Consider the following 12,218-nt stretch of genomic DNA (forward strand, 5'->3'; position numbering starts at 1 on the left):
AGTGATGTTGCCACATGAAAAATGAGTTGACTAGAATGCAGTCTACACAGAGTTTAATTCCCAGCAAACAGTTGGTAGCAAATAGTGTGCCTCCCGATTTTGAGTCAGCACTGAAGAAAGTAATGAAAATTCTGAATACCATCAAATTATGTCCACTGAAAATACATCTTTGCAGCTTTTTTTTAATGAGCATATTACTTCAGGCTGTGCTCTTTGATGGTAAAATACTCTTGATTCATAAAGGGAAAAAGTCATTCAAGTGACTCCTGTAGCTTCAGCCTCTCAAATGAATGGGTTAGGGTGTACTAACTTTCTATCTTATTTTGAAAAATTTTAAATCTTACAGAAAAATTGAAAGAATAATTGTGCAGTGAACATGGTATACTCTTCACCTAAGCTGTTAACATTTTGTCATATTGGCTTTATCTCTGTATCTATATACTTGTACATACGCAAATACATTTTTAAACTGAATCAGTTGAAAGTATGTTTTTGATATGATATTGCATCCCTAGTCATAGGAGTTTTACCCTTCATGGTAATGGTAATGATAATATTTTCTAAGATTTTGAGTATTTTGACCAAGAGGTATGTCTCAGCAATGTAGTTAGTATCTTGAACAGCTTGAATCTTACGTGTAATGGCCTAAGTATTAGGATTTTTTATTGCTGAGGGTAAGAAAGAGTCTAGAAGATTCAACCATATATATAGCGAATGACTCAAGCCCTGTATTTCTTAACTTTTGATGGTTTTCATTGGGGATTATGGATTCCACGTAGAATTGTTACTTTTGGAAGACCCATGGAGACACCAAGTGTAGGGCGTTTTCAAGGAATAAGGGCCCAACGTGACGAGACCGCACGGGTGGTGCGTCCCAGCATGGTGATCTGTAGAGGAGGCAACACGACAACACACTGGAACGGTAGAAGGCTTAGGTTTTGCCTCTGTCTGGCTCTGTGGTCTTGGACGACCTCTTTAACTAAAGGTCTGTTTTCTCGTTGGTAATGATGATAATATGTTTTTATGATTTGTTGTGTAGAGATGTTTGAAAAAGACTTAGAATAGTTCTAATACGTAAAAGACATGAAATATGTCCCTGCCTTTGTTGTGTCTCCTTTATCCTCTTCCTTGTTAATAGCTTTACTTATGAAATACTGACTTTAAGAAAACTTTCTTGACATTGTTTAGATGTGAAAAAGCTATATCCAAGATTGCTTGTGGTAAGAAAATACTAGTTGTGCCCTGGCTGGGTAGTCTAGTTGGTTAGAGTGCTGTCCTGATACACTGGAGTTGTGGGTTTGATTCCTGGTCAGAGCACATACAACAATCAAAAAAACGAATGCATAAATAAGTGGAATAACAAATAGATGTTTCTCTCCCTTCCCCCCTCTCTAAAATCAATGATTTTAAAAAAAGAAAATACTAGTTGCTATTTTTAAAAATCAACTTAATATTATTCATTCTTTTACTGACTATGATACATATTGTTTTCTTTTTTTGATTTTTTATTTTTTAATGATATTTGAATGATTATGCTATTACAGTTGTCCTGATTTTTTCCCCTCTGTCCCCCCTTCACACAGCACCCCCCACTCCCTTGGGCAATCCCCCCACCATTGTTCATGTCCATGGGTCATGTGTGTGAGTTCTTTGACTACTCCATTTCCTACACTGTACTTTACATTCCCATAGCTATTCTTTAACTACCTATTTGTACTTCTTAATCCTCACCTCTTTACCCACTCCCACACACCCCACTCCCATCTGGCAACCACCAAAATGTTCTCCATATCCGTGACTCTGTTTCTGTTCTTCTTGTTTGTTTAGTTTGTTTTTTTTTTAGATTCAATTGTTGATGGATAATGTATTTATTGCCATTTTATTGTTCAGAGTTTTGATCTTCCTTTTTTAAAAAATATTTTTTTAAATATTTTGTTTGTTTATTTTTAGAGAGAGGGGAAAGGAAGGAGAAAGAGAGGGAGAGAAACATCAATGTGTGGTTGCCTCTAGCACACCGCTGCAGGGGACCTGGCCCACAACCCAGGCATGTGCCCTGACTGGGAATTGAACCAGCAACCCTTTGTTTCGTAGGCTGGTGTGGCACTCAGTCCACTGAGCCACACCAGCCAGGGCCCAATCTTCTTTTTCTTAAATAAGTCCCTTTAACATTTCTCTCATAATAATGGTTTGGTGATGATGAACTCCTTTAGATTTTTTTTTGACTGGGTAACTCTTTATCTGCCCTTTGATTCTAAATGATAGCTTTGCTGGGTAGAGCAATCTTGGCTGTAGGTCCCTGCTTTTCATCACTTTGAGTATTTCTTGCAGATCTCTTCTTGCCTGCAGTTTCTTTTGAGAAATCAGCTGATAGTCTTATGGGAACTCCCCTGTAGCTACTAACTTCTTTTCTCTTGCTGCTTTTAAGATTTTCTCTTTATCTTTAAACTTTGGCCTTTTAATTATGATGTGTGTTACAGTGGGCCTCTTTGCATCTGTCTTGTTTGGTACTCACTGTGCTTCCTGGACCTGCATGTCTATTTCCTTAACCAAATTAGGGTAGTTTTCTTTCATTATTTTTTCAAGTAGATTTCCAGTTCCTTGCTCTTTCTCTTCTCCTTCTGTCACCACTTTGAGGCAATTACTGGTCGTCTTGAAGTTGCTCCAGAGGCTGATTATACTATCCTCATTTATTTGGGTTCTTTTTTTTTTTCCTTGTTGTCCTATTGGTTGTTTTTTGCTTCCTTATGTTCCAAGTCATTGTGTTGATTCTCGGCTTCATCTGTTCTCCTGTTGTTTCCCTATAAATTGTTCTTTAATTAGTGTATCCTTCATTTCTGATTGGATCTTTTTTATGCTGTTGAAGTTCCTTGAGCATCCTTGTAACCAGTGTTTTGAACTCTGCATCTGATAGATTGCTTATCTCTGTTTTGTTTAGCTCTTTTTCTGGAGTTACGATCTGTTCTTTCATTTGGATCATGTTTCTTTGTCTCTTTATTTTGGCAGCCTTCCTGTGTTTATTTCTATGTATTAGGTAGAACTGCTTTGACTCCATGTCTTGGTGGTGTGGCCTAACGTAGTAGAGTCCAGTGGCACAGCCTCCTTTACTACCCAAGCTGGGTATTTGTGTGGGCTGAGTGCACCCTCCTCTTCTAGTCGAGCCTTGGTTGCTATTGGCAGATAAATGAAAGGGATTTATCCAGGCCAGTTATCTGCAAAGATTGGCTGTGACCACTGACCACCAACCTCCACCTTCTGTGGAGGATTAGCTGTGCAGGGTGGTGGTGCTCCAACGTGGTGTGTAGCTGCCCACTGGGTGCACTGGCCCTGGGCTTCTCAGGTGGTGCAGGTCATGTCAGCCCTGACCTGTGTTTTGCTGCTACCCTGCAAATCTGAGATGGCCTCTACTTGTACTGGGCTTAGAGATTCCCAGGCAAAGCCAAGTTAATGAATCTAGGCTGGCTGCTGCTTGTGTGGGGCCAGGAACTCACTGAGGCCAGCTATTGCTTGTTTCACAGGATTTAGGAAGTTTGTGAAGCATGGGCCAAGACCAGCCGTTCATATGGAAAAGCACCTGGGTGGGCCTGTAAGTTGGATGGAACAGAGTCTCTGGGGATCTGCAAGGCAGATCAAACACTGTTAGCCAGGTGGATAGAATCTTCAGATATGGCACCAGCTTGCTGCCTCTGTGGAGGGAGGGTTTAGAAAGTGGACAATGGCCTCTGCTCGCCTTGATGCCAGACACTTCAGTTTCTCCCAGTATACCACTGGTGCTTTTCAGGCTGCTACCCCTGTGCTGGAGCTCAGAGGGAGTGAGTCTGAGTAGGTGAGTCTGTGTGTGGGTTCTTTAAGAAGAACTGTTTGGGGCTCCAACAGTTTTTTCCACTGACTTAATGCCCGCTGGTTTTTGCAGCCAGAAGTTGTGGAGAAACCCCCACAGTACAAGGAACCCCTCGGGAAGGGTTCCTTACACTGGAACCCTTGGCTGGGAGGGGGTGTCTGGTGTGGGGCTGGGACTCCACACTCCAGAGATATCCCTCCTGAACTTTTGTCCACCACATGTGGGTGAGGGACCAGCCTGATCCACACCTGTGCCCTCATACCAGTCCGGATGGATGTGGTTTCTTTAATTTCGTAGTTGTCAAACTTCCACTCAACTCGAATTCCACAGTTCTGAGTGATGGTGGTTCTATATTTTAGTTGTAATTTTGTTGTGGTTGTGGGAAGAGGCAAGCCATGTCTGCCTACGCTACCTTCTTGACCAGAAGTTCTGTTTTATTTAGTGCTTATCAGAGGCTCTGATACATTGTTGTACTTAAGTAAATATTGGTCAGTATGGATGGATGGACATTGTGTATGCCATTTGAAGATGTGGGAAAAAAAAGAAAAAATTCCTTTAATTTTGCTGCCAATAATAGATGAGTTCAATAGAGATAGTCACCTCAACTTAGGAATGAACCATATTTAAAAATGGAATCTTGAAAAAATACTTTTAGATAAATGACTCACATTTTGTGTTAGTAATTGGGGTAATTTAGAAGTTTTCATCCTATATGGCTCTTTCCTTTGAAAAATGAAAAATTTCTTTGCAAATAACTTTGCAAACTACTTTGGAAAAAAAACACTGAGTGGAGAATTATGCTTAGTGTGAGGAAGAAGAACCAAGGCTTTTGGTTAAAACATAACTTGGCTGCCCAAAGCTGATTGGTATGTTTGTGGATATGGATACTAATTAATATTCTTTTCCACTTTAAATCATTTAAAAAGATAATTATATTAATTAAAAAGCAGACTATATTTTTAAAGGTCTATGGTTATCAGAGAGATATAAAAGATTTTTTTTAAGTGTACCCTGAGCAAAATAGATTTTTCCTTTCTGTAATATAGATCATTTCCCCTTATATTTGAAGTGCTAATAACTACAAAGAACACATTTTCTCAAGGTCACCTCAACAACTTTTACAATATTTAGGAACTATATTTATCTGTGGTTCTAAGAGATGGGACATTTCCCTGTAACATACATAAAGCCACTATTAAATTGTTGTTGAAAATTATTCCGAGATGTTGGTTGCAGTGCTCTTTTGTTGTTTGGGGGGTTCAGTTGGATTTACTTTTTTGCACTGATAATTTTATAGATCCATAGCATGTCAGAGCCGAAGCAATTGCCTTATCATGATGTGCCCAGAGTAGGGCCACTTCACTTGTGTCATTTTTGTACAGCAATGTTTCAGGCTTAATTTGCTCTAGGACCCACTTGTTCATCTTTCTGGTGGTCCAGGGTATCCATACAGTTCTCCTCCAACGTAATATTTCAGATGAATCAATTTTTTTTTCCTATCAGCCTTTTTCACTGTCCGACTTTCAAATTTGTAGATAGTAATTGGGAATATGAGAATTTAGATGATCTTAGCCTTGGTCTCCAATAAAACATCTTTGCTTTTGATGATTTTTCCTAATTCTTCCATTGCTGCCTTTCCAAGTTTCAGCCTTCTCTTGATTTCTTTGGGTAGTGAGAAGCAGTTTTAATCAGCCATACCTGGTCATCTACCTATAGCTGTTTTAATGATTCACTTTTAAAGACAGGAGTGAGTCTGAGTTCTCAATTACTTTTTTAAAAGATTCCATTTATTTCTTTTTAGAGGGGAAGGGAGGGAGAAAGAGAGGGAGAGAAACATCAATGGGTGGTTGCCTCTTGTGTGCCCCCTCCTGGGGGCCTGGCCCACAATCTAGGCATGTGCCCTGAACGGTAATCAAGCCAGTGACCCATTGATTGATTGGCTGACTCTCAATCCACTGAGCTACACCAGCCAGGGCTGTGTTCTCAATTATTAAGAGTTTAAAAGAAGTTTAGAGCCACAAACCTGGATTGTTATTAAATGATCATTACTTGCCTGAATAAATGTAGCTTGTTTGAAAAGGTAAAGTAAAATTTTTTATCTTTACCTATGTGAATTTGATTCTTATCTATCAGAAAACAGCTATTTAAGAAGATAAAGTACATTTTAGATTTATGCATTTTCCCTCTTTTTTTTTTTTTTTAACTCAGATACTCTTAAATTAGTGCATTGTAAATATTCCTAGGCTTTGATCAGGAAGGTGTGAAAATCAGTGGCTTGGAGGACTTGTATGTGATAAATTTATTGTGCCAACAGTATCTCTTATTGTCAGTATTTCTAAAATGTCTCAAAATTGGCATTGGATATCCAGTTGTGTAATTGGTGGGATCAGATGTATAAATGATTTCATTGCTGTGAGCTTTGTACCTTATTTCTAGTTGGTTTGAATTTATTTTGGAATGAATAGATTGTAATGTGGGGGCAAGGTGAAAAGCCACCCCAAACTGACTGTGGTTAGCTGCTTAGAGTGCTTACATGTTCTGTTTTTGTTCATGTCTATAAATCCCATGAAAAAGATACAATATGTAAATAAAGGCTCTGTTGTTGTTTTAATCATTGTTACCTGAATTTTTTTCTGTTATTTCTTTAGAGACCAAGAAGCGTCAGTGTAAAGTTCTCTTTGAATACATTCCACAAAATGATGATGAACTGGAGCTGAAAGTGGGAGATATTATTGATATTAATGAAGAGGTAAGGAAAACATGTGTTAGAGATAAAGCAGCAATTCGAATTGATACTTTGGGCCCTGGCTGGTGTGGCTGAGTGGATTGTGTGCCAGCCTGCGAACCAAGGGGTTGCTGGTTGGATTCCTAGCAAGGCATATGCCTGGGTTGTGGGACTGGTCCCCAGTAGGAGGCGTGCAGCAGGCAACCACACACTGATGTTGCTCTCCCTTTCTCCTTCCCTTCCCCTCTCTCTAAAAATAAATAAGTAAAATCTTTAAAAAAAAAGAATTGATGCTTTGGGTATCAGAAAATTACTTTGCAAGGATATTAAATTTTTTGCAAGTTTCATTGTTTTTTATAAAAATTTTAAGATACTGACTTTAAAATAAATCTTTAATGACAATATCCGCATTGTTTGTGTTATTACATTGAAATATTAACCAAAAACATTTATCTGTTACTTTAATATCTTAGAATGATATTTTAAAATATTTAAAAAATAACTTTGTTATATCTCTGCTTGATGCGGACTCCATCCAGCGGGGTCCGTATGTTGTGGATGCAACAACCAAATTCACACGGACTACCGAGTCCTGTGGAGAAAAAGGGAGGTGCGGCCACTCTCTCAAGGGGAGAGCACCTCCGACCCTTGCCTTGACAGGCTTTTATTGGCTTTCTAATAGCATCCATCAAAGAAGGTTCTCATTCATTATGCTCAGGTTTGTTTTAGGTGATTACTTTTCACAGATAGCAAAGGAAAGGATGTTACTGATTACTTCCTACAGATTCACAGGGAAAAAATGTTGCAAATGCAAGGGAATGATAAGAGTAATTGGTCTGGTTACACTTTAGTCTTTGGGAGAATTAGCGAGACTTCAGGAAGTTACTTTAAAGATACGCAGTAAGCCTTTGCTGCTTCAACTCAGGGTGGGGAAGTTTTAGCAAGAGCAAGCCTCAAAGCAGCCTAGGTACAATGCAGGCCTGGTTTCCCATGGGAAAGTCATCCATGGGTTTGGCGTCCTGTCTGTGGACACCTGCCTGTAGGCTTTCTAATTGGGCTGGGCTACATTTGCCATTCCACGCGGATAGGTTCCCTATATCTGCTTTTACCTTTAAAGGAATGTTAGTTTTATTTGGCAGCTAAAGTTCTCATTTTCATAGTATATGTTTGATATCATATATTTGTCACAGGAATTGATACAGGGTTCTAACATCTTGTGATGCAGTTTATCACTTAGGTTTATGTTAAGTTCCGATGTGTTTACACAAAAGGCAATTCAGTTTTATTTCTGCTACATAGCAGTAATAATAGTTAATGTCATTGAACGTACATCTGAAAATCTGTTTTTACATTTTTTATTTCCTTTAAATCTTTAAACAGCCTGAATATAGTAGTTTTGATCTCAGGCTGTTCTAGTTAATGTTGCTGCGTGACATTCCATCCCAAACTTTGTGGCAAAGAACAGCTGTGTTGTTAGGTTCATGGGTGTATGGGTCACGAATTCAGTTGGGCACAGCAAAGAAGACCTGTGTCTATTCTGTGATGTCTGGGGGCACCAACTGGAAAGGTTCAAGGTTGGGTGCTGACAGAATCATGGGAAGGCTTTTTCCCTGATGTATCTGGTGCTTAGAAGACTTGAAGATTAGGACTGCCTCTGGAGAGCCATGATGTAGAGTCTCCTTTGGCTTGGCTTTCTTACTGTAGGGGGGGGAGGTCTGAGGATAATGGGACTTATTACATGGCAGTTCAGGGCTCATAAGTGTAAGTATTTCAGCGAACATAGAGGAGCCTTTTATATAATCTAACCTTGGAAGTGATAGTGTCACTTTCACCAAGCAAAATTGAAGGGGGTGGGGCAAAGGCCACCACTGCTTGGTGGGAGGGATGTCATTTTACACTGTAGATGAGCTTAGGGGATAGGAGACCTTGTCTCAGACATCTTTGCCCAAGATCATACGCCTGGCATGCAGCGGAGCCAGATTCTGAATCCACACGGTCAGTGTTTGACTCAGTTCTTTACCACCATACTACCCTGCCTTTTACGAATTTCTTAATTAATAGGGATAATTATAGGGTTATTCACTCTGACTATCCATTTGCTGTCAGTTTGGGATTCCAGGTGTAGATAATGGTTTTCCAATGTTTTTCTCCTTTTTGTGCCTGTTCCAGTTTGGTCTGCATATCTCCATCACATGTGGTTTTAAAGAACTCACAAACTTTGGTGCCTCCTTACGTCTGCTAAAAATTCGGAACTTACCACACTTACCACCTTCTATTTATCCCTCAAACAGCTTGTCCTGTAGTCGCCTCATGTTTTAGCTATATGTATTCCATGAATAAGTTCTTCATTTTTGTGTCACCATATTTTTTAACATGCTTTTTACCTAGAAAATTCTTACTCAGCCTTTAAATATCAAACTCTTTTTCATTTAGATTTTAGTGTAGTCCTTTTTTTGTTCTTTTAAGCCCTTTATGCTCCTATAGCGTTTGTTCATACTTTTGTTATAGCGCCTACATTATATTGCAACGATCTGCTTATTTTTTGGCTTCCTTTCAGATTTTTTTAATCAAGGACAGGGATTTCTCATATGCAAACTTGAATCTTTCCCTAGCAATTACCACCATGGCTTTTATTACATAGTGCCCGTTAGATGAATAAATTATTAAAGTTTGCTTGTCATTATAATGAGGTAAAAAAAATAAAAATATTTTAAACAAAAAAATAGCTATGATATTGCATGTACTGCTAAGTGTATTTTGACAATGAATAGTTTACTCTTTAAAAAATTGTTTTTACCTATTAGTATCTCTTAGCATTCTTAGCTGAAACTATACCTTAAGTATTATTCAGCAATTTCATGAAATTACTTATTGTCTGTACTTCTAAAATGTCTCAATCTTTTAAAAAATATTTTGAGACATTTTAGAAATGCCAGTTATTAAATAGTATTAAGTAATTTCATGAAAATTTAGTAACCTTATTATTGGTGAATATAAATATTTTTCTAAAAGTTTGGTTTCTGAAAATATTTCTGGTTGGGGTGGGGAGAATCTTCAGTAGAGCATGACAGTAGGATTTTTAAAAATAAGTGATTCGTTTCATACTTGGGTTAAGACTCACTGTTCTTACATTCATTAGACTTTTTCCAAATCAAGAAATATACATCATAATTACAAACTGAGTCTCAGTTGAGGTTAAAAGAGTAACATTCCAGAAAAGCTCTCTGCTTCTTGCTGTTAATACATTATTCTCAGTTATCTGATACTTTCATGAAAATTCTTTATAAGATTACAATTGATTACAGGTTCTCGATGTAAATGTTGCAAACTGCTCATGATATATGACTAAACCCATGTATGGTTAATCCAATCCACTTAGATTTAATCTACTTAAAAATATTTTTTCCTATGTTGTTTTCTTACAGATTTAAAGGGATTATTTTGTATCACCAACTTTGTGCTCATTCACTTTGTAGCTTTATTTTCCCATAGGGGGGAGATTTTCATTCAGAGAAATTTTTACTATTTTTGAGTTGTGAACTCTTTCAGGTAGAAGAAGGCTGGTGGAGTGGAACCCTGAACAACAAGTTGGGACTGTTTCCCTCAAATTTTGTGAAGGAACTAGAGGTAACTGATGATGGTGAAACTCATGAAGCCCAGGAAGATTCAGGTAGACTATTTAACAATTTCCAATAGATTTAAATAGATCATGTATGTCCTGGAGTGTTTATTTTGTCTTTTTTGACATTCTGTTCTTTCTTTTGAACTGTGAGCTTCGTTTATCTACTTAAAAAAACAAACAGCTTATGACAGGGTCTTAAAATGAAATAAATATCTTTAATGTTTTTCCTCTGATGTCTGCTTTGGCCTGAAGTAAACCTGTAGTAAGTACCCTAATTATGAAATGATATTACTTACGTTCCCTTATTTCTTCCCACGTAAGGTACACTTACATGCAGTTTTGATTTGATTTTGCAAAGGTGCCCGTCTACTTCATGGATTTTAGAAATTCCCAAAGTCAAAGGTGATGCAGTCAGTCTGCAGTGCAGATGCTGATTCTACTGAAGGATGAGATGGTGGTAGATAGAGGAGTCATTGCCAACAGATTTACTGTTTTATGTTACACTTACGTGAGAATACTTGGTACCAATTCTGAAGTCAAAACTTATACTTTAAGGATATATAAACCACTAGAGAACAAACATAAGTACTAAAAACATCTGGCTTACATTTAATGATACACTTATTCTTTAGCAGGTTGTCCCCTGAATTACTTCTGATCCATTTTGGTATTTCTTATGTTTTATAGGCATTGGATCATCTGACTTTTTAACATTAAAATTTGGTATTAATTAAAGCTTATAGTGAAATGATTTTTATGATGCCATATAAATTGAGCTCTTAAAATATGTACAAAATTTAATCTCCATATGGGACCAGTAGCAAAAGAAATCAAATTTAAACTTGGATGTAGTTTATTATTTTTATAATTATAAATACTTCGGGCATTTTCTTGTACAGCTTAGCCCTATTTGAATGTTAGCAACCTTGCAGAGTCATATCTGTTAAAAATGGACTTCCGTGCTTGCTTAACCCTGTTACAATGACAAGCATTCTAAATGTGGAGCTCCGTGATTATGGGGTGGTAAGCCAGTGGTTTAAGTACACTATAATTCTTTTTTTTTTAACTCTAATTTTTAGGCAGAGAGTTTTTGAATATTGATTTGAATGCCAGGAAGTGAGTGCTTTATAAGGACTTAAGAACTTTAGTGATAAAAGTAAATAGTCCTTTAAGTTTTAATTTAAGAGGTTGACCTTATGATTTATGACTTAAAGAATTGATGTTTACTCTCTCTGTGTCCTAACAAATTAATGTTTACTGTCTCTGTCTATAATTGATATTTTAGTTAGTAAAATAGTGTGTGCTACAGGAATCATAGTCAACTATACATTATAAACTATTGATTTTTGCTTATAGAATTGGAATGCCATATCCCCCACCATTTGATTATTTTACATGGTTTCTTCTTACACTTCTTTACATTTAGTAGAGCTCTTCTGTTCTCTTCTTACAATCAATAAACTGAAATATATGGGATGATGTTCTTGGTTTGAGCAGTTAAACTCTAGCTATTACAGCCCTCACCCATGCTACTTAGTTGGTTAGGCATTGTCCTTTAAAGCAAAAGTTCACTGGTTCTGCTCCCAGTCACAGTACATGCCTGGGTTGCAGGTTCTGTCCCCTGTTGCAGCGTGGTCGGTGCGCGCACGAGAGGCAACCGATTGATATTTTTCTCCCTTTTCCTCCCTGTCTTTCTAAAAACAAATAAATGAAATCTTTAAAAAAAAAACAAAACACTCAAGCTATTTCTGCTAAGAAGATAATTCTGACTCTAGATAAAAAGTGGACAATATTACCTGAACCTTCATGGGTAATTTATTTTTATACCCTAAGTTCTCATTGAAGAACAATAGGATAAAAGTTGTAAGAGAGCCACTAGTATGTTTTTATAGGAATGTGGTGAATTCATAATTTGTTCTATTGCTGGCTGGTTTCTATATAAAATCTCAAGATAAAAATTTTTTAGTGTTCCATTTCATGGAAAGCTTTACTTTTCAAGGGAAGTGTTATATTTCCATTTTTAAAATTAAACG

At 37.4% G+C, this 12,218-nt stretch overlaps 1 protein-coding gene across 3 annotated transcripts in view; it reads left to right on the forward strand.

Annotated features, from left to right (window-relative positions):
- Nucleotides 1–12,218, forward strand: part of CD2AP (CD2 associated protein) — a 102,785-nt gene that overhangs the window by 37,769 nt on the left and 52,798 nt on the right. For all 3 annotated transcript variants that reach the window (XM_053913482.1, XM_053913484.1, XM_053913483.1), the window contains exons 4-5: nt 6,487–6,587; nt 10,113–10,233. In XM_053913482.1, the coding sequence (XP_053769457.1) occupies nt 6,487–6,587; nt 10,113–10,233 (222 nt within the window). The remainder of the gene's footprint in view (nt 1–6,486; nt 6,588–10,112; nt 10,234–12,218) is intronic.

Source organism: Desmodus rotundus, chromosome 11 (assembly GCF_022682495.2).
Source record: "Desmodus rotundus isolate HL8 chromosome 11, HLdesRot8A.1, whole genome shotgun sequence".
NCBI lineage: Eukaryota > Metazoa > Chordata > Mammalia > Chiroptera > Phyllostomidae > Desmodus > Desmodus rotundus.